This window comes from Phialemonium atrogriseum (assembly GCF_030411735.1).
Source record: "Phialemonium atrogriseum strain 8032-3 unplaced genomic scaffold QBC33scaffold_2, whole genome shotgun sequence".
NCBI classification, from domain to species: Eukaryota; Fungi; Ascomycota; class Sordariomycetes; order Cephalothecales; family Cephalothecaceae; genus Phialemonium; species Phialemonium atrogriseum.
In genome coordinates, this window is record NW_026848139.1 from 976,664 (window position 1) to 995,984 (window position 19,321).

The 19,321-nt window shown below is 54.9% G+C and overlaps 11 protein-coding genes across 11 annotated transcripts; 7 read left to right on the forward strand and 4 right to left on the reverse strand.

Annotated features, from left to right (window-relative positions):
* The first annotated feature begins 1,260 nt into the window (after positions 1-1,260).
* On the forward strand, positions 1,261-2,257 carry QBC33DRAFT_524183 (uncharacterized protein). The gene is made up of 2 exons (XM_060426713.1): positions 1,261-1,459; positions 1,537-2,257. The coding sequence occupies exons 1-2, from the start codon at positions 1,415-1,417 to the stop codon at positions 2,080-2,082; spliced, it is 591 nt and encodes a 196-aa protein (XP_060287821.1). The 5' UTR covers positions 1,261-1,414; the 3' UTR covers positions 2,083-2,257.
* QBC33DRAFT_158121 (uncharacterized protein) lies at positions 2,231-2,864 on the reverse strand. Its single transcript, XM_060422221.1, has one exon. The coding sequence runs from the start codon at positions 2,752-2,754 to the stop codon at positions 2,380-2,382; it is 375 nt and encodes a 124-aa protein (XP_060287822.1). The 5' UTR covers positions 2,755-2,864; the 3' UTR covers positions 2,231-2,379.
* Positions 2,865-2,874: 10 nt separating this feature from the next.
* QBC33DRAFT_524185 (Mss4-like protein) lies at positions 2,875-3,727 on the forward strand. Its single transcript, XM_060426714.1, has 2 exons — positions 2,875-3,398; positions 3,457-3,727. Exon 1 carries the CDS (start codon positions 3,027-3,029, stop codon positions 3,384-3,386), a length of 360 nt encoding a protein of 119 aa, XP_060287823.1. The 5' UTR covers positions 2,875-3,026; the 3' UTR covers positions 3,387-3,398; positions 3,457-3,727.
* A 409-nt stretch (positions 3,728-4,136) lies between these two features.
* Positions 4,137-5,412, forward strand: QBC33DRAFT_524187 (Aldo/keto reductase). The gene is made up of 3 exons (XM_060426715.1): positions 4,137-4,290; positions 4,353-4,836; positions 4,914-5,412. The coding sequence occupies exons 1-3, from the start codon at positions 4,253-4,255 to the stop codon at positions 5,301-5,303; spliced, it is 912 nt and encodes a 303-aa protein (XP_060287824.1). The 5' UTR covers positions 4,137-4,252; the 3' UTR covers positions 5,304-5,412.
* On the reverse strand, positions 5,197-6,281 carry QBC33DRAFT_158147 (HIT-like domain-containing protein). The gene has a single exon (XM_060422222.1). It carries the CDS (start codon positions 6,097-6,099, stop codon positions 5,464-5,466), a length of 636 nt encoding a protein of 211 aa, XP_060287825.1. The 5' UTR covers positions 6,100-6,281; the 3' UTR covers positions 5,197-5,463.
* Positions 6,282-6,393: 112 nt separating this feature from the next.
* On the forward strand, positions 6,394-7,206 carry QBC33DRAFT_524190 (metallothionein-I gene transcription activator). Its single transcript, XM_060426716.1, has 2 exons — positions 6,394-6,701; positions 6,771-7,206. The coding sequence occupies exons 1-2, from the start codon at positions 6,496-6,498 to the stop codon at positions 6,793-6,795; spliced, it is 231 nt and encodes a 76-aa protein (XP_060287826.1). The 5' UTR covers positions 6,394-6,495; the 3' UTR covers positions 6,796-7,206.
* Positions 7,020-8,413, reverse strand: QBC33DRAFT_158117 (uncharacterized protein). Its single transcript, XM_060422220.1, has one exon. It carries the CDS (start codon positions 8,279-8,281, stop codon positions 7,073-7,075), a length of 1,209 nt encoding a protein of 402 aa, XP_060287827.1. The 5' UTR covers positions 8,282-8,413; the 3' UTR covers positions 7,020-7,072.
* A 641-nt stretch (positions 8,414-9,054) lies between these two features.
* On the forward strand, positions 9,055-10,751 carry QBC33DRAFT_158558 (uncharacterized protein). Its single transcript, XM_060422226.1, has one exon. It carries the CDS (start codon positions 9,300-9,302, stop codon positions 10,584-10,586), a length of 1,287 nt encoding a protein of 428 aa, XP_060287828.1. The 5' UTR covers positions 9,055-9,299; the 3' UTR covers positions 10,587-10,751.
* Positions 10,752-11,093: 342 nt separating this feature from the next.
* QBC33DRAFT_158666 (uncharacterized protein) lies at positions 11,094-12,060 on the forward strand. The gene is made up of 2 exons (XM_060422227.1): positions 11,094-11,519; positions 11,599-12,060. The coding sequence occupies exons 1-2, from the start codon at positions 11,348-11,350 to the stop codon at positions 11,775-11,777; spliced, it is 351 nt and encodes a 116-aa protein (XP_060287829.1). The 5' UTR covers positions 11,094-11,347; the 3' UTR covers positions 11,778-12,060.
* A 342-nt stretch (positions 12,061-12,402) lies between these two features.
* QBC33DRAFT_158542 (CwfJ C-terminus 1-domain-containing protein-like protein) lies at positions 12,403-15,004 on the forward strand. Its single transcript, XM_060422225.1, has one exon. It carries the CDS (start codon positions 12,586-12,588, stop codon positions 14,734-14,736), a length of 2,151 nt encoding a protein of 716 aa, XP_060287830.1. The 5' UTR covers positions 12,403-12,585; the 3' UTR covers positions 14,737-15,004.
* On the reverse strand, positions 14,918-16,396 carry QBC33DRAFT_592069 (endo-1,4-beta-xylanase precursor; the record flags this gene model as incomplete). Its single annotated transcript, XM_060431676.1, has 4 exons — positions 14,918-15,254; positions 15,328-15,794; positions 15,865-16,268; positions 16,329-16,396. 4 exons carry the CDS (start codon positions 16,394-16,396, stop codon positions 15,099-15,101), a joined length of 1,095 nt encoding a protein of 364 aa, XP_060287831.1. The 3' UTR covers positions 14,918-15,098.
* Between the last annotated feature and the right edge of the window lie 2,925 nt (positions 16,397-19,321).

Genomic DNA, 19,321 nt, shown 5'->3' on the forward strand with positions numbered 1-19,321 from the left:
CATGAAAAGCATCTTCACGATTAAATTGGCCTCAGACCCGGCAGAGAACATAAGAGCATTCATTGGCTTGCCCTGACATTCGGCTGGTAAAGTACACCTGCATGCGCCGCCAGTAGGTGCGTCGCTTGTTTCAATATTAAACAACCAACACATTCAGACGGTTAGGTCCCGATATGAGCGCTGAGCCGCACCTGCCTGGGAAATTAATCTAGACCACGTCGAAGGATGACGGATGGCTGACATATTTGCGAGGCCCTGTTACCAGGCGCATCCTGCCGAAGACGTTTCCACCCTGGGCAGGCTTTGAGATCTAATTAACATATAGACACAGTCCGACGTCGGTGACGAAAGCAGTTGCCGCAGGGCGATTCGTGCCTCTGAGGTACGTCTGAGACAAAATGAGCCAAGCCCGTCTGCCCACTGCCAATGTTGAGACTGTGGCAAAGGCTGGGTATTGCCCGGGAAGCGATACAGGTCTTTCCGGGCACCGGTCGTAGATATCTTTGGATCGAAACCTATTATGCACCTGCCAGGATGTTTTCATATTATTGAGGCGGCATGGACAAGGCGAAATCTGCCCTGCCAGTGCGCATCGTGCTTCAGAAGAGGGGTGACCATTTCCCAAAATGCTTGCAACGATGTCAGTCTTTGGACAAGAACTAACCAAGGTCTAGTAATACGCATGTTGGTTGTCGCTCACCCGATCTTCAAACTGAGCTCAACGCAACAACGGTCCGATTTCTGCCTACCGTCCAGTGACTCGTCGGCAGGATTCTGGAGCTGAATGCTCGGTTCGTTTGCAACGTAGATCAAGTCCTCCATGACGTACTTTACGCCGTTGACTATAATTAGGTGAAGCGCAAGTTGGTGGGATTTCATCTTGATAGTTAACTAATTAGATTACCTTTGATGAAGCTCCTATTTGGGGGCCGATAATCTATTTTGCCGTGTTGGTCGGCCTTGTTGGTTCGGCGCTGTTGGTTCGCAAGAGACGTATATGATAGATAATTGGATAGGACTCAGAATGACTGACTGTCAGGGATACTATTCCGCATTCGCGTGCGTATTGAGGCTCAGACTACTGGCTACTCTGTGATGAAGCGACTCATACCGTGACATCGAGCACACAGTACTAGGGGATGGGGCCATGCATGAGAGACGCACGACGACGGTTCATGTGAGCGTCGACTAGGTACCTTAGGCAGCTGAACATTCTTACCCCTGTATAGAGGTTCGCATCATGACGAACGTAGCCAACTCCATCACTCGAGCAACATATCTCCCAGGTATAAAAGAGAGGTTGGTTCTGACATCTAGGCTCAACACTCCATCGCCTCATCACCCCAAATATCACCTCATCGAGTCCCTGTCATCTATAAGCCTTCCAAAGCTCTCTTATCCCTTCATTGCCAAGATGGTTTCCTTCAGTTTCGTCGCTGTTGTCGGCCTTGCTGCGCACGTAAGTTCACTTCCGCACCCAACCCTCAACCCTCAAAGAAGTCATCGAAATCTTGCTAATGACATTCCCTCTCCAAGATTTCTGCTCTCAGCCCCCCTCTTCCCGGATACGGTATCGCACCAGTAACCTGGGAGGTTGAGACGTCACCGGGTGGTCCGAAGGTCAACCTAACCGGCACGGTCCAGGAAGTTGTTGCTCAACTCATGGAGCTCGACCCCAACTATGGAGCTCACTTCAACAACGCCACGGCGAGCGTCGTCGAGCAGCAAGAAAAAAACAAGCGTATGACGTCTCTCAACAAGCGAGACACCCGCTGTGGAGGACTTGGAAACGCCCAGAAGACCGCCATCCAGAAGGGTATCATCCACTTACGGACCGTCAATGGCCGCCCTAGTAACGGCCCTGGTCCAAACAACTGCGGCCGTGTCAGCTGCTCTGACAACAGCGCCATTTGGTGGTGCAATGATAACGATAATACTAAGGTCCTGGGCTCTTTCAATAACCTTGCGGACTCTGCTCAGGTCATTCTGAATGCATGCTTCAAGTCCGGTGCTCTCCTTGGCGGCGGCCAGGAGGATCACACCGACAAGTGGCGGGGCATTGTCAAGGAGGACAGCTGCTAGACCAGAGGCATCTCCGCATGCTCTGCGATGAGATCAACGGGAAGCCTGCGAAAAGAGTCTGAAGGTGCTGGTACTTGGAAGCTTGAGGCTGGAGTTGAGAGTGGAGTTCGAGGGTGGTATCTCGTCAATGTTGGATATCAAAGTTGCAATAGGTTTGCTAGATGCAGAATTGTCCAGAGCATCATGCGGTCCGTCGACGAGATTCAAAATATGACAGCCTTCGAACTTGACAATGTGAAGCCAAAAGTTCTTTAATTTATCGATCTGGTGGTGCACTAGTATAATCGTGCCCGTAAGTCAAGCATCGGGCAAAGTCCCCTTCACAAGTCCCTGGCTCGTTGCTGCCAACCTCAGTAGAGCCTTTACACTCGCCTGATTCAACCCCCCATTGAATGTCTGAAATCCCAGTGCCGCGTTGAAAGCGTCAACCGTGGACGCGTGTTTGGTGCCGAGGGCCTGAACTTGAGCCTCGGCGTCCTCGCACAAGGACCCAGCATTATTTTCGGCGTTGTGAATGTTGGGCGAGCTGGTCACAGACGCAGTTGATGATGGGTTGCAGTTAACGGCGGCACGTTCGACCTTGGCAACCAGTTCTCGAACGCAGCTGTGTCGCGGTAGATTGCTTCCTCGTGACTGACAGCCAATAGAAGGCAGATATCCGGGAACTGTCATTCCTAACTATGCACTGCATGGCTGCCTGGCTTACCCGTCCCACCCCAATGGTAAGTATAGCCAGGCAGCCAGTATAGAGTCCAGGAATATCGCTCGCATTTTTCCACTTTTTCTTCTTCTCCCATTTATACTCACCTTCCTAAATGAGGTAGGTTTAAGCTAGGATAAGCTCTGGACTGTAAGCTTATGTGGAGATATCAAGGCATTGCATCATTCTCCTGCTTCACAGTCTACCTACCTAGTTGATTTTGCTCAGTTTAGTCTGGTTCCAAATGGATGTCACAAAGAAAGCAACCCTCACGGCAGCCTGCCACTGCAAAGCGGTCCGCCTGACATTTCCGTCGCCTGAAAAGCCTCTCACCGAGTGTCTGTGTTCGATATGTCGACGCTACGGAGCTCTTTGGGTATCTTTTCAGCCAGAGGAAGTCCAGGTCGGGGGCGGGCCGACTGAGTTCTACATATGGGGCGATAAGGATCTCCAGTTTCACCGCTGCAAGGAATGCGGGTGCGTAACTCATTGGGAGCCGGCGGACAAGGAGCAACATAAGATAATCTCTGTCAACTGTCGGATGCTGGAGAGGGAGGACTTGGAGAAGTTCCCGATTAAGAAGTCAGATGGACCGAAGAAGTGAAGGATGTGCTCGGTAGGCTTGCAACTCTTCTGCTGGATCTGTACCACGCTGACAACATTGGAACTGGAAGTGCGGAGCCGGACACTGTCATCTGCCAGGGGGGCCAAATATTTGGTAGTTGTAGGCCTAGAACGAAGCATTAAATGCACCGCCAGTTAACTTCAGGAGCGTGAGATCCCTCACTGTCTTTAGAATCATCAGCCGAAGTCCAAATATCTAGATAAGCAACAGAACGTTCCAGACGAGTTTAAACCAAAAATGCAGCAAGGTTCGATACTAGGAAGCGTTATATTGAAGCCTGTCGCCAAGTTTAAGTGCAGGTGTTGGGAACATGACAAGAGCCATCAAGAGACATACAACACAATACTCCCTCGATTTCGAACCCCCCAATTCCTGCCATGTACTGACCAGGATTCATGTAGGAGAAATGTCTATCTTTCCTCGTGTTGGTACCGTCCAGAACTGCAATATATCTCTAATTCGAGATCCCGTTCTAAGATGGCCCAAACCTGCTAAATTCCCAAACAAGGCTGGAGATTCTCTTCCCGCTTACTTTCAGAAGGCAGACATTTCTTGTGCAGATATTTCTAAAGAGACCAGCATATTACAAATCTACAGACTCTCCGGTCGAGATATCCACCCTAATTCAGGACTACCGATGCAAGCTAGAAAGCGCTATCCAGTTTTGGCAGGAGTTGCGGAACACAGAGGCGGACAGACATAACCACTTGCTGCTTCGGGGAAAGACGAAGCCGAAATAGCGAGGTTCTCCACTGAAAACGTGGCTCTTGAATTTCCCCTCCTCCCCCACTTGGCGATTCTCCCCTCTTCCCCTCAGCCATTAAGCCACCATATCATAGAGGCATATGAAGAGAATCATCATGACGACCACCAAGAACACCGCGTGTGTGGCCATTTTGAGTTTCCCCTGCAACTTAAATCATACGCAGCTGACACTAGTTCCAGGAAGTCGTACAAGCTCAACACCGGGGCGTCCATCCCCGCCGTTGGCCTCGGGACCTGGAGATCTGAGCCCAATGAGGTGAAGACGGCCGTTCAGGTGGCCCTTGGCCGGGGCTACCGACACATCGACACGGCCTTTGCCTACGGCAACGAGAAGGAGGTCGGCGAGGGCATCAAGGCGTCCGGGGTGTCGCGGGAGGACATCTGGCTGACGACCAAGCTGGACAACCCCTGGCACAAGCGCGTCGGGGAGGCCATCGACAAGTCGCTCGAGAACCTGGGCACCAGCTATGTCGACCTGTACCTGATGCACTGGCCGTCCAGCACGGATCCTGATGACCTCACGAAGCACCTTGAGGACTGGGATTTCGTCGACACCTGGCGCGAAATGCAGAAGCTGGTCGGCACGGGCAAGGTCCGCAACATTGGCGTCAGCAACTTCGGGATCAAGAATCTGGAGCGCTTGCTGAACGATCCCAGCTGCAAGGTAGGCCGCCGCGCCAACTCCAACCACCCCGTGGTGGGCTTTCTTTTTGTGGGAAAAAATCTAACTCGAGGCCGCAGATTGTCCCCGCTGTGAACCAGATCGAGCTGCACCCTGGCAACCCGTCGCCGAAGCTTGTGGCCTATAACTCATCCAAGGGCATCCATTCTTCGGGCTACTCGCCACTCGGCAGCGCCAACTCACCCTTGTACAGCAATGAGACGTTGCTGGCCATTGCCAAGGACAAGGGTCGCACCCCGCAGCAGGTGCTCCTGGCCTGGGGCCTCCACAAGGGCTGGAGCGTGCTGCCCAAGAGCGTCACCATACCGCGCATCGAGGCCAACTGGGAGCTCGACGGCTGGGATCTGACCGACGAGGACGTCAAGAAGATCGACAGCATCCAGGAGCGCTTCAAGGTCTGCGGCGACTCGTGGTTGCCCGTCAAGGTTTTCTTCGGTGACGACGAATGAGCTTGGGACTCGGCAAATAGATGCTTTCAAACAACAAAAGATAGGCCCTGGTGGCATTAGATAGGCGCAAACTTAGATGTGGCCCTCAAATCATTGCTGAATGTTCCCGTTGGGTTTGCTGAGACTGAGTGACGGTTGGTACCTGGGGGGAAGGGGTGCTTCAAAGCCTGGGCTTTTCCTCGAGAAGTAGCTCCGCGATGGCCGCTCTGATCTTCCCGGCGAGCACAGCCCCCTCCTCCTCGTCCAGCTCCTCTCTCGCGCCCCGCCCAAACATTGTGCTGGTGAACCGCTCCCTCCCCTTCCCGCCGTTCCTCACGTTCAGCTCCGGCCGCGGGATGACATGGAAGTGCATGTGGTGGACGACCTGGGCCGCTGCCGCGCCGTTGTTCTGCACGATGTTCCAGTCCCCGACCCCCGTCGCCCTGGTCACGGCCGACGAGAGGATGCGGAGGTGGTAGCCCAGCGCCTTGGACTCGGCGGGCGTCGCGTCGGTCAGCTTCGGGCGGTGCGACCGGGGACACAGCAGGACGTGGCCGGTGGAGAGGGGCAGGATGTCGAGGAAGGCTACCAGGAGCGGGGTCGAGAGGACGACGAAGGCCGACGGCGCGGGCGACGTCGCGTCAGGGTCCAGCGAGCGGGCCGATTGATTGGGCGGCTTTGTGGGATCGAATGGAGGGTATTTGCTCGCGATCAGGCAGAAGGGGCAGGAGTCATCGCTGGGGGTCGCGCTGGGATCGAATGGGGATGCTGGGGGTTCGGCTGGGGGTAGCGTGGATAAATAGTCCGGTGGTGCCATCGTCTTCCAATATATATCGAAAGAGTTGTGCAGACGATGTATGCTTGTTGAAGGGCTATTAGCACAATGAATGCATTTCGAGTCAAAGAAAGTAGCAATCTTTGAAAGCCAAGGCGGATTGAGCCAAGTTGCTGTTTAAGCAACATGGATTGGACCCGACCTCCCTATTCGGAGCCTAGACCTCGGTCCAGGAGGCTCAGACAGGGGGACAGATAAAATGACATCAGCAGAAACACCCCTAAATTCTGCCGTTTCAATCTCACCGCCCTGCCCCTTTGCCGCTTTCCATTTTGCGACGAACTTTTTTTGCAAGAATCACACCCTCGAAGCATCACCTCCTGTCGCTCCCGCATCAGCTCACAGAAAAACAAGAAAAGGCCAAAACCGACCGTCAGAATGTCCCGTGAACAATATCAAGTGCCCACAGCCGGCTCCCAGAGCTTTGGCATGAGCGTTGGGCGCGACTTCGGCTCAGCCACCGAGGGTCCGGCCATGCAATACATCTGCAGCGACTGCGCCGTCAAGATGTCTCTGCGCAAGAATGACCCGATCCGATGCAAGGAATGCGGTGGACGTGTGCTCTACAAGGAGAGGACCAAGAGGTCAGTCAACTAGAAAAGCCGCCGAGTCCCGCCTAGGTGCCGACCCCCACGAGCTGACATATGGCGCAGAATGGTCCAGTTTGAAGCCCGGTGACCTTGATGTCACCACGAGTTTACGAGACGGAACCCCTATCCTTATGGCTTGCAGAGGTCGGGATCAGCTTTTATACGGCTGCTTATGGAGGCATGATATCATTCACGCGATGGTAGATGGGTTATGGAGTCTGGAGTTCTGGGGATGGTTTATGCTTGCTTGCGCATTCTGACGTCCCTAATCCTGGGGACAGTTGGTATCAAATCTAAACGCCTAAAATCCCCTATGATGTCTAAAGCCTATCCTGTGCCAAACTTCCCATGCTCAGCGACGGCTATCACCGCTGTGTGTACAAATATTTTGCAAAACTCGCGTCCGCGGCCGCGGAGTCATCAGCACCTTGTAGAGCAGTCTCATATCTTGACTGCAACCCCTCCCCGTCTCGGGCAGTTTTGTCATCTTCATCCTCATCGTCATCATCGTCGTCGGCACTGAAGGTCTCCATTTCATCCTCGTCCTCATCCTTCACATCGCCAACTTGAGGACCGCTGCCCGATGGACCCGAAACCGACATGCCCTGCATCATCTTGTCGAGTTCCTTCTCCCTCGCTTTCTTCTTGTTCTCTTCCCTATCGGCTCTCCTTCGCTCCAATTCTGGCTGGTAATCCCTCTTGAACTCGTCGGCTTTCTCCTTGACAGCCTCGAAGAAATCGTCGATCCCCTGGCCCGTCATTGAACTTACGGCCACCACACTCAAATGGGCGTAAAACTCTTCCAGCATCAGACTCATGCTGTTAAGAAGGCTGCCCATGTATCCACTCCCCATTCCCGCCCCGTCGCCACCACCTTCCACCCCACCAAAAGCATTGTTGTTCTCGTCCTCCCTCAGAGCCTCTTGAAAGGCATCAAAATCTGTCATCCACTCCTTCGCGAAAGAAGCATCCTTAACATCGGTCTTGTTGAAGACGAGGATCATGGGCAGTTTTGTCTTGTACAGAATGCTGCAGGCGTAGAGCATGTTGCTCATAAAGGTCGATGTCGAGCTTGTGCGAGGCGTGTCGATAATGTAGGCGATGACGGTTGGGAAGGATGAGGCCAGGGACTCGAGGAGGATGGTTCCGGATGCCGACCAGACAAACACCTCAATCTGGCCGGGAGTGTCGACGAGGATATGGTTTATTGGCTTGCGTGTTGGATGTTCGCTGTCCGGTGCTGTTCTCTTCTCGAGCAGGTTCACAATCTGATCGACCTTGGTTGCGAACAGGTTCAGGGACGTCAAGATGCCGCCGTTGGGTCCCAAGTTGTACTGTTTCATAACCTCCTTGTAGTTGACCGAGTCACGTATGTCGATATTACAGTCAAATGGCACATTCAGCACGGCCGGGTCGAGGTTGATCGTGTATGGCGGTTCCTTTCGGGTGTGAAGATGCGCGTTGATTCGCTGCATGAAGGTTGTCTTTCCCGAACCGGCCATGCCCACACAGACAACGGTCACAGGCTGCGAAGCCTGCCACTGTTGACCCGATCCTGCAGTTTCTGAGGCCATTGCTGGGGCCTATTATGTGTGGTGATGAATTATTTGGACGGACGGAGTTGGATGACGGTTTTTGGAGGGGTGGCGGGGCATTTGATGCAAGGACTATTCCGTACTATGGTACGATTGAATGAAGATTATGCCCCGATAGATGTATATATGCATTGATGCAAGTACAGGTACATATATATGCCAATACCCGTGGACGGTGCGGGCGATCATCCATCCCATCATGCCACAATATCCGTACCTCCAACTGAGTCCGATTAAGCTCGTCCCGGCAACGAGGCATCCTATCCCATTCACCTCAATGGCATCACAAGGCAGAGTCGGGTGCTAAGGTTAGTTAGAAAGCCCGTTGGCATGAAGTCCTCGTTATGATCAAGCTTCTCCCTAGAGGTACACCCCGAGTGGTTGTTGGTAGGACTGTGATCTTACTACTATTTAGTCCGATATTCCTAGAAAACCATCTACAGAAGTAACTCTGCAGGGCAATCGTGGGTTTATGCACTCTCCAATGTCTTTGGGAAGGGCGGGGCATTTGATGTGGGGAAGGAATCTACCTAGGTTACGAACTTACGATAGGTGTCCGTCACCACTTGGAGAAGTACCAGTATCTCCGAATGTACACTAATATTGGAGGGCTGATGTGCCAAAATCTCGTAGCTTTAGCTACTCTGTCGAACCGCCGGCTGATATGGGCAGGGATTGGTGGTTATACACGGAACAACCCTTTAAAATGGTATCTCACGTCAGCGGTCCGCGCCCCCAAGCGATGGCCAGAGGTGGCTGTTGGGTTGGTCGGGACCAACACTGCCCCCCCTTCCCTTCCGTCATCAGCCCAGCCGGGTGATCTGTCTCAGAAGTGATCTTTCGAAAGGAACAGAAAGCTTCCTTCACCTTACGTTTGCACATTTCGTCTCATTCCAGCCCCAGCAGCCATCTACCCTACTTAGGAATACCTTTTGCCAGGGAGAGCAGCGCCGAGTTGCAAGCGCACTCGAGCAAACGTTGGCAAAATTTATTCAAGATGTTGCGGAAAAAGGAAAGCTTCACCGTCATCACGCCGATCCCCGGCTTCATCCCCCGCCAACTGGCCATTGATATTCTCCATTCGCACTCGGAGGTCATTACCCTCAATCCCCTTGTGTTGGGCCACAAGCCCATTCAGGCTCCGCGCGATGCCCAAGCCGACGAGTTCTACTGTACTTGGTACGAGATCACGGAGCGCATTCAGTATATCCCCGGAATTGGCAAGATGGGATCCGGTACCATCAAATTCAATGGATGCTTTCACGACATGCCGTGGGGCCTGCAGACGCACATCTACGCTCCCATGAACGTTGATCTGCGGAACAAGTACCGCATTGCTGGCAATCAACCTGGAGTCGAGCCGCCCGAGCAACCCGAGATTGGTTTGAAGAGCCTTGGCGCGCCCGCTGACGGTCTTTACCTGCGGGAGGACATTGATATCAAGTGCAACGTGACCGTCGTCGGCTTTGTCAAGGCGCAGATGCAGAAGGCGGGGAAAGAGGTGGTATCCAGGATGATCAAGAAGGCCGAATTGCTGGACGCCGGCGTACTCCACGCCATGGTAGAGGGCGGGATGCTGAAGACTATTAACCCTCTCGACCGCTCCAATACCATCAAGTCGCCTTTGCCGTCTCCCACTTCATTTTTCCAACCTCCAGGGACCCCACAGATGGCTCAGCAAGGAGTGCCCTACCAGGTCCTTCGCCCGCAGTCTTACCAGGCCCCTTATTCTGCCCACCCTGATCACCAACAGCAACAGGCGTCGTTCGGCCACGGACGTGCGTCGGTCTCTCTGGGAAATTCTCAGCAGTTCACCGCGGAGCTTCCGGGCGACTCCTACCATTCCCAGTCATCGCCCGGACCCCCATCACAGCACTCGAATCGCGACTCCGACATGTCTGGTCTATCAAACCCCTTGGGCGTCTCGCCTGACCCTTCCCAGCCTGCACGGTGGTCGTCCGCGGATTACCAGAGTCAATCCAGGTCTCGGCCGACCTCGTATTCTTCCGACACAACCGGAGCCGGTGGCGGTTTTCGATCGCCTGCCCTTGACCACAAGGGATTCGCCTCGGAATTGGCAACCCACAGTGAGACTTATGAAGAGCACCGTGACGAGCACCGCGACGAGGCATTACACAAGCTTGACCCACGCATCCCGCAGCAACATTCGCAATTCGCTCCTTACAACCCCCAGGACTATGCCAAGGTCGGGCACAACACCCAACCCCACCCATACTCGAGCTACGGCTCGGGCTACGACCAACAAGGGCGGAGATATAGCTAGGCGCAGCACGGGTTTTGATGGGGTTTGATCAGTCAAAATAGCAGCAGGCGAGTGTCGGAAGCGGGAGGCCAAAGGATAGCATAGGGAAGGTGTTTGGGCGTCCTCAGGTATTGGTGCTAGTTATGGACCGGGGAATTGGGCGGAAACGTTTGGTCAGACTTTGAATAATACGAAAGTACGAGTATTATAATCCTAGCCTCCTTGTAGGCAAGAGACTCCAGGATCTTCGCTGTTTCTCTCCATCTGATACAGCTGTTTGCCGGGCGCGGCGAAGAGATTGCCAGCTCCCATTCCATACTTACCTCCTTCTCTCGAATTCGCAACGGGGACGTCAGCAGATGTAATCTTTATGAAAAAGAACTTCCAAAGATTCCGTCAACTTCTCGACCGTGGTGCTCCGAGAACGTCGTCCTAGAGCTGGTCGAAGAGGGTTCCTACTTTCCCTATACTCCGGCTGCCACGGAGACACACGCCTCGTATTCGCTCTATCGGGTTCTGACACACACTGCAACAGATTCCAATTAGCAGAGTCTGGTGGCCTCATGAACGTCGCCACTGTGAGGGCGCTTACAAACACCCTTGACCGCACTGACAAGGTATCCATCCGTAGCGACTTCTATAAAGCCACGAATGAGAAACCAAATCGTCGATGGATTTCCAAGAGTCAAGCAGTTTCTTTTCTCGTTTGTAAAAGAAGGTGCTACCGCTCATTCAGAGATTATCGACCACAATAACCTGGGGAATAGCATCCTCTACGTACCATGCGTTTCCTCCCCATCGCGACGGCGGCAGTCCTCGCCGGGTCAGCGACCGCGATCCCGACCCCGGAGCAGGGCGACGCAAAGCCGGCTTTTGAGATTTCTTTCACATACGTGAATGGGACCTTCACCGACGTCTTTCCCGTCCCCGACTCGCTGGAAGTCCAAGTCCTGAGTAAGGAGCCCGCCCCTCCCGCCTCCCCCCGCGGGGCATCTGCGTGTTAATAAAGCTCGGCCAACTAACACCGCCACAGACAGTGGAGACCCGGTCGCCAACGTCTTCTTCCAGCCGCCGGCCACGGGGGTCTTCGGGCGTTGCACGCTTCTGGAGCCGGACAGGCAGGGGCTTGGGGTGATCGAGTTCAGTAAACCAACGATCCGGTCTGTTGAGCCAGCCGCTGTCATTGGTTTCGTGCAGTGCAACTCGGAATAGACGGAGAGGGAAACCCAGGAATGGGAAGAGAAAGGCAAGATAGGATGAGGTTTTGGGATGTGAACGTATAACAGGCACCAGATCTTGGAGGCGCTCCCCAACTGTATATGCACTTTCCTTACCACGGGAAGGCTATTCTCGTATATCTCAGTCTCTATCGCGCCTAGATCCCTCGACGACAACTTATGTCGCCGATATACGCGCTACCGTTAAGGAGGCCGGCAAACCCGAGCAGGGCACTTGCTCTGCTCTCGTGTCCAAATCCGCAGCTCTAGAAATGTACCACAGACGACATTTCCCTTGCAGAGGTCGTGCGGGCCGAAATGCACCTCTTCCCCGGATGGTTTGCATGCAGGTCCCGTCCTTGCATTGTGACTGAAATTCGATGAGGCAAGTTGACTTGTCCTTCACAGCATTTTTAAGCCCACCCAAGGCCTTTCAGGTACCCGGCACTAGTCGGTGACACGCAGCAGGCCGAGCACAACGTCGGTCTCTCGTGTCTCGGGCGAAGGAGGGAGAAGAGGAAGGAGCCATATCATTGTACCTCATTTTTGCTGAAGACACGACACCTGACGCTATTTACTGATCCCACAGACGCGGATAGATGTACAATACATGTCTGGAATCCTCTAGCTTGCCGCCTTCCTTCCTCCGAGGGGGTGGTATGAGCTTGCTCGTTACGTAAGACAAGGAAATACGTCAGCGAGCTCAAATCCAAAACTGGGGAATTTATTAGCATACGATTTCCCAGGGATATTCGTCGGTCAATCCAATCGGCGAGCAAACCTGTCGCAAAAATACCTGCAATATGGACGGGTCTGCAATGGAAGGGCTAGATGACTTTGAGAAAACCTTAGCGGCAGAGAAGGCCGAGAGAGAGAGGGCCGCGCGCGAGAAGGAAGAGCGAAGGGAACGGAAGCACCGCCATCACCACCGGAGAGATCGTTCCTCAGAACGCGACCGCCATCGCGATAAAGCCAGAGACGAAGACCGTACCAGGGACGGAGACGGGGATAAAGAGCGCCACAGAAATCGCCATAGGAGGGACGACGATGACGACGACCGCCGTCATAAGCGGCCCAGGCATTCCAAGGACGAGGAAGGATCGAGGCATAGACACAGGCATGGATCGAAAGGACGAGAACGCGATCGCGGAGGGAAGGATTTGAAGGGCCTGAAGCAATCAGACCCTAAAGAAGATTTGCCTTTGCCAGACGAGGAGAAAACGCCAGCGCTCGTAAGGGACTCTTGGATGACTGCTCCTTCTGCCCTCGATATCGACTATGTTCAAGCTCCCCGGAAGAAGGAAACCAAGCAGCCTGTTGAACCGGAACCGAAACGGGTATTACACAAGAGGGAACTCAACACCGGACTGGAGGAAGTATCAAACGAGAAGGCTCTAGAAAGCCTTGAGCACCCTACGGAGCGCGAAATATCTTACAAATTTGGAGACGAAGGGTCCAATTGGAGGATGACGAAGCTGAAGACAGTCTACACCCTGGCAGAGCAGACCGGCCGCCGGGTTGACGACGTTGCTGAGGAGAGGTTCGGCAGCCTACAGGAATTCGATGACGCGAGGGAGGAGAAGATTGAGGTGGACAGGAGGAAGGTCTATGGCCAGGGCTATGTTGGGAAGGAGAAGCCAACTGGCGAACTCTACAGGGAACGGAAGGCCAAGGTGGGCTTTTCACCGAGGGACCACCCTTCGCCTGCAAGCGATGATGAACCCGAACAGGGCTTGGTCATCGAGACACTGGTGCAGCCAGCTGCCATTGATCAGAGCGCCCTCAATCGCCTTCGGGCACAGATGATGAAAGCCAAGCTCCGAAACTCCCCCGACGCATCGAAGCTTGAGGCGGAGTACAATGCCGCCGTAGCCTCCTTCTCCAATACTTCAAACAACCCAGTTGTGCTGGATGCGACGCATAATCGCATGCTCGCCGGACCCCGCGGCGAAATCAAAAACATCGAGAACAAGCGTGGGCGCGAGCGCGGGCTCGTCGAGGCCAACGAAGACATGAGCGTCGAAGACATGGTGCGAGAGGAGCGGCGCACGCGGGGCCAGGCCGGGGGCGAGGGCATGCGCCTGGCCGAGCGGATCGCCAAGGACTCCAAGTTCGACAACGACCTCGAGTATCTCGACGAGAACGCCGAGAAGCTTGCGAAGCGCGTGCACAAGACCGAGGCCAGCCTGAAGAACATGGCCGTCTCCGACTTTCAGAAACTGAACCGCATCCTGGACACGTGCCCGCTATGCCACCACGAGGACCGCGCCCCGCCGCAGGACCTCCCGCTGGCGCCGGTGGTGTCCCTGGCGACGCGGGTGTACCTCACGCTGCCGACGGAGCCGGAGCTGACGGGCGCCGAGGGCGGCGCGATCATCGTGCCCGTGAGCCACCGGACGAACCTGCTCGAGTGCGACGACGACGAGTGGGAGGAGATGCGCAACTTCATGAAGAGCCTGACGCGCCTGTACCACGAGCAAGGGCGCGAGGTCCTCTTCTACGAGAACGCGGCGGCGCCGCACCGGCGGCTGCACGCGGCGCTCGTCGCGGTGCCGATCCCCTACGACCTCGGCGACACGGCGCCGGCCTTCTTCCGCGAGGCCATGCTCTCGGCCGACGAGGAGTGGTCCCAGCACAAGAAGATCATCGACACGGGGAAGCGCGCCAGGGAGGGCCTCGGGAAGCTCGCCTTCCGCCGCAGCCTCGCCAAGGAGATGCCGTACTTCCACGTGTGGTTCAACCTCGACGGGGGGCTGGGCCACGTCGTCGAGGACCAGGGAAGGTGGCCGAAGGGAGATCTGTTCGCGAGGGAGATCATTGGAGGCATGGTCGACTGCGGGCCGGATGTCATCAAACGTCAGGGGAGGTGGTCGAGGTCGGATGGGCGGGTCGATGGGTTTAAGAAGAGGTGGAGGAAGTTTGATTGGACTCGAGTGCTCACTGGTGACCAGTGAGAAGGCTGCACACGCATTCGACCGAGGGCCGAGATTTGCAGATTCGTATCATGATCCGAAAGAAACCACACGTTTTCTAAGTCATGGCATGTCAGTCATGGTAACACATACGGCACTTTGTGAAGCGCCTTAGAAGCCTGGGGTCACCAAGACGAGGCCTATATTGGGATCCATCGAAACCGGCTCTAGTCACATAACAGGCTGGTCTGGCAGGTGGGTACATTGTGTGGTACAAAAGTCATGGTTTCAATATACACTGGAAGAAGAGGCTATATATTACTCGTCACAAGCATCGTTCTCTTTTTATATGTACGATTCCAGTCTGGGAACATTGCCCCTGACCCATCCCTCATCGACCTCGCTTACTCGGTGGTCGTGCCGTTGTTCTCGGGGGTGTCCTGGATGGCCTTCAAGAACGCGTCATAGGCGGGCTTCTTCTTCAAGTTCTCGTCCCACAGGAGGGCGGCACCCTCGCCGGAGAAAGTCTGCGGGACCCAGGAGTACTTATCGCTGACACCCTGTTTTATCGTTAGCAACCTAACTACCCCGGACAGGGGAGGGTGGGAAAGGTGGTCGGGGGAAGCGACTTACCCAGATGGTCATGCCGACGCAGCGGGGCACGGCCAGGCACGAGGCGGCCACCCTGGCGTAGGCGTCGGCCTGGACCTGCAGCTTGTCGGCGGTGGCGGGGGTGTTCATGCGGATGTCGACCTCCGTGTAGGCGACGTCGAGGCCGAGGTCGGTGAAGGCGCGCAGGCTGCCCTCGAGGACCTCCTGGGACGGGGTGGGGACGTCCTGGGTGGGCGTCTTCTCGGTCACCAGGTGGCCCTGGAGGCCGACGCCGTCGATCTTGACGCCCCACGACTGGATCAGCTTGGCGATGCGGACGGCGCCGAGAGTCTTGGGCGCGTCGGCGCCGTACTCGAGGTTGTAGTCGTTGTAGTACAGCTTGGCCGCCGGGTCGGCTGCCGCGGCGATGCGGAACGCGATCGGGAGGTAGGCCTCGCCGATGACGCGGAGGAAGACGTTGTCACGGTACGTGCCGTCCTCGTTCAACGCTGTGCTCCGGGGTCTTTAGGTTGGCGGGAATGTTTTCGAGTGGGGAGCTAAAAAGGGGGGCAGACTTACCTTCGTTGGCGACATCCCAGTGCGTGCACTTGCCCTTGTACCTGCCCATGACGGTCTGGATGTGGTTCGTCATGACTTGCATCAGGGTCGCGTTGCTGTTGATGTTCGACACCCAGCCCGGGAGCTGGCTATACCACACCAGGGTGTGGCAACGGACCTCCTTGCTGTTCTGGGTGGCGAAATCGACGACCTGGTCGGCACCTCCGAAGGAGAACTGGCCCTGGTTGGGCTCGGTGGCATCCCACTTCATGGCATTCTCGGGCGTGACGGAGCCGAACTCGTTCTTGTCTTTGATGATATTCTGCTCCGTATTGTCGTTACGGATCGTCAGGGAGGTGCCGATGTACTTCCGACCCCGAGCAACCATGGCAGCGTTGATCCCGGTCGCCTGGCGGGGATCCAGCCTGCATTTTTCACAAAAATCAGTCAACCCATCGTCAGAACTCTGGACGATCTCGACTTACGCAGCCGGGCTGGCAGCAGCAATGCCGCTGAAGGCCAGAGCCGTGGCGGTAAGAGCAGAAACACGCATTCTGGCTGGATAAGAGGAGGGATCGACGTGCGGCTGAGCTCCGAATACTAGAGAGGGATCAAGTGTCGGTCAGAGCCAGGGGCATGGCACTGACCCTCTCGGGAGGTTGAAGCTTATTATATTAGACATGCTCTCGGTGCCAGGACTCCCCATCAATTTTGCATATCCAAAATACCCGGCTTGGGTTCACGGGTCGGGGTCGGTCTGGGACTCCGCCACCCAGAATCGACCCTTGTGAACGACCCGGGAAGCGGAGGATGCTAATATCATGCTAATAGATGATGTTGTTGACAGTTTTGATTGTCCGCGGAGGGGCTCCTATAAGTATAACCCCTTACGGGTATATAGATATTAGCCATCCCAAGCGGTCCCTGCGGTGCTGGATAAATATTCGGGTTAAATAGCCAGATGGAGCAAAGCGTCTGGAGAAATGGAGATTGGAGAAATAAGAGTAATGGGAGAATTGCAGAAGTGTTACCGGTTGTAGGGAAACCACTATACAACCTGGTACAATAGTCGTTGTTGAGGTACAGGCGATCGTCTCCCGAGATTGTCATCGTCCGCCGATCGGATCGGATTCAGTAACGAGATACCGGGTCGGGCACGGCACCCTGCCGCCTCCAACCTAATGGGGCCCACAATTCGGCGGCCGCCTTGTCTGACACAGGCCCGGCTTACTTTAAGGCGGGACCACGGATCAGTCATGTCCTACAGCTACCTATTGAATGGTTGAGTGTGACCTAATTCTGCTTCCAGATAATTCATCATATTCTCCTATTCAGTGAGAATCCCGTCCAGGGCGGTGTGCATTTACGCTGATATCTTAGTGCGAAATAGCATTGCCAGCTTACTATCCTGATAACTTCTGCCGCGATCTACCCTCCCAGTGTGGTGTGTACTCCTTCCAGCGATTTATTCTTGGTTGTCATTCCAGCCGCACAGCGACAGCTATTTTCCTTCCCCCCACCCAAAATGGAGCAGCCCTGTGCCGTGTGGATTGTATACAAGATTGATTGCCTTTGTATGGCACGCACTATCCTCGTGACCCTGCCTTGGACCCCGTTTCCGAGTGTGGATATTTTTGTACGGGGAGCGTTGTCCATGCGCTTCCTCTCCAGGCGGATAGCATCATAGGCAATATTGTGGCGGTTGACATCACCAAGTACGCGGAGGCGGAGACAGTTCCCGCGTGGAGCGGGCGGAGGTAACCATGGCTCGAGCCGCACACCTAACTGTCGCTAGTCCAAACGGACGCGATCGAGATCCCCTCGATGACGTCGAAATCCGCCTCCTGGCCCTCACCAAGAACACCCCGCTCTCACGCCCGTTTGATTCGCCAGAGGATAGAAGAAGAAGGCTGGCTGTAGGAGAATCGAGGCAGAGTGACGGTGAGTCCCTCTCCCAGTAACCTCGTAGGATGTTCCAGCCTTTCCCCACACGTGTCATGCGAGATTTGGCAGATTGGGCTGGTTTGCGTTCTTTCTTGGTTCGCCCCCCTTTCGTTTAGGGGGGCGAGCGTTTCTTGTCCCTTTCTTCGCCATTGGCCAGTGGCTCTGCGAATGGCGTAGTTGCACCATCATTTCGTGCTACCCTCTTTAGATGCCCTTGGTTCGGGCATGAATCGAGGCGAGGGGCCTGCTTCGTGACTGCAATACGCAGAGACAACAACGGAGCCCCGATTTGGCAGAGATAAGAGTTCGCCGATATGCGCCGCCCCGGACATAGATACGATGATGGGGCCTGTCTACGTGTCTCCGTCTAACAGGCAACGACCGGTAGGTGCAGCCGGGCTTTGCTTTGGCGCTGAGTGGGATGGTTATGCAGGGTCTGGAGTGTCGTTTGGGAGAAGGTTAAGACGCTATATCATTATGAACTGGCGCTGCTATGACATAGTGTAGTACTGCAGAGTAGCAATCAACTAATTGCCTACGTATCTATTGCGCAATGGGATCGCTAAATGCTGCTCTGCCGCCCCATCCACCCACCCATCCTCGGGGCCGGGTGAAGGAAAGCGAAAGATGGTGGTTGCGTCTGCGAATAGGTTAGGGAAGCACATGGGGGCCGGGGCAGATCGAGACCGCCGACCGGTAAGCTTTATTACGAACGGCAGAGGGATTTCGTGACAGAGGCTTAACCTTATCATGTACGCCAGTACCTATTGCACATGCATAACTGCCACTTGAATAGCACCTTGCCCACCTACCCAGGCCTACCAGATCGCAGAGATGCCCTGCAGGTCACGGGTGCATCTACGTCGTATGTACCGTACTGCGGTAGCACATATACGGCGCAACTATCGGATCAACAAGTAGTAAATCTGCAAAAAGTGCATCGTTCCTGGAGCTAAAAACTGCTTGGTCATGGGGGGACAAACCAAAAGTACCTAGGCAAAAGTGGAATACCTCTTTCAGCTGCCGTGTCGGCTCGTCACACAAAACGCCTCTCTAGGCACGCTGCAGTTCTCCGTTAGCATGCTGACACCGCCTGCTAGTGTACACTAGTTCATTCTTGATGGCGGGAAAAATGTCACCAGGAATTCCACTGATCGGCAGAGGGAAGGAACCTAAACAGGCCAGGGTGGATGCCGGGTACCTGTTAGTGCTAGTGCAACTGCTACTGCCGCGACAGTCCGTATTGTTCTGATACTTTCAAATCGCAGTGGAAATCTAGACAAGTTCATGTACATATACTGTCTAAGGCCCACCCCTGCAACACGAACCATCCCTGAATGGCGTACACGCACTATTACGTCTGGACCCAGTGCTGTAGAACATTCAAATACACCCAGTTGTCCCACAGCGGCTTGACCACTCTCCAAAGTGAGACACACCCCGCCTGCCCACCTTATCGACACGATTTCGCAGGGAGCTTCTTTTCCGTAGCGATTGTTCGCATCGAAACCTCCCTTGCATCGACGCCATCCCA

Excerpts from the sequence above, each read along its gene's own strand:
- QBC33DRAFT_524183 (XM_060426713.1), top strand. The coding sequence starts at position 1,415 with ATGGTTTCCTTCAGTTTCGTCGCTGTTGTCGGCCTTGCTGCGCAC. Across the intron at positions 1,460-1,536 it reads TTGTCGGCCTTGCTGCGCAC|ATTTCTGCTCTCAGCCCCCC; the intron begins GTAAGTTCACTT and ends TCCCTCTCCAAG.
- QBC33DRAFT_158121 (XM_060422221.1), bottom strand. The coding sequence starts at position 2,754 with ATGACAGTTCCCGGATATCTGCCTTCTATTGGCTGTCAGTCACGAGGA.
- QBC33DRAFT_524185 (XM_060426714.1), top strand. The coding sequence starts at position 3,027 with ATGGATGTCACAAAGAAAGCAACCCTCACGGCAGCCTGCCACTGCAAA.
- QBC33DRAFT_524187 (XM_060426715.1), top strand. The coding sequence starts at position 4,253 with ATGAAGAGAATCATCATGACGACCACCAAGAACACCGC. Across the intron at positions 4,291-4,352 it reads ACGACCACCAAGAACACCGC|GAAGTCGTACAAGCTCAACA; the intron begins GTGTGTGGCCAT and ends CACTAGTTCCAG. Across the intron at positions 4,837-4,913 it reads TGAACGATCCCAGCTGCAAG|ATTGTCCCCGCTGTGAACCA; the intron begins GTAGGCCGCCGC and ends TCGAGGCCGCAG.
- QBC33DRAFT_158147 (XM_060422222.1), bottom strand. The coding sequence starts at position 6,099 with ATGGCACCACCGGACTATTTATCCACGCTACCCCCAGCCGAACCCCCA.
- QBC33DRAFT_524190 (XM_060426716.1), top strand. The coding sequence starts at position 6,496 with ATGTCCCGTGAACAATATCAAGTGCCCACAGCCGGCTCCCAGAGCTTT. Across the intron at positions 6,702-6,770 it reads TACAAGGAGAGGACCAAGAG|AATGGTCCAGTTTGAAGCCC; the intron begins GTCAGTCAACTA and ends CATATGGCGCAG.
- QBC33DRAFT_158117 (XM_060422220.1), bottom strand. The coding sequence starts at position 8,281 with ATGGCCTCAGAAACTGCAGGATCGGGTCAACAGTGGCAGGCTTCGCAG.
- QBC33DRAFT_158558 (XM_060422226.1), top strand. The coding sequence starts at position 9,300 with ATGTTGCGGAAAAAGGAAAGCTTCACCGTCATCACGCCGATCCCCGGC.
- QBC33DRAFT_158666 (XM_060422227.1), top strand. The coding sequence starts at position 11,348 with ATGCGTTTCCTCCCCATCGCGACGGCGGCAGTCCTCGCCGGGTCAGCG. Across the intron at positions 11,520-11,598 it reads GCTGGAAGTCCAAGTCCTGA|ACAGTGGAGACCCGGTCGCC; the intron begins GTAAGGAGCCCG and ends ACACCGCCACAG.
- QBC33DRAFT_158542 (XM_060422225.1), top strand. The coding sequence starts at position 12,586 with ATGGACGGGTCTGCAATGGAAGGGCTAGATGACTTTGAGAAAACCTTA.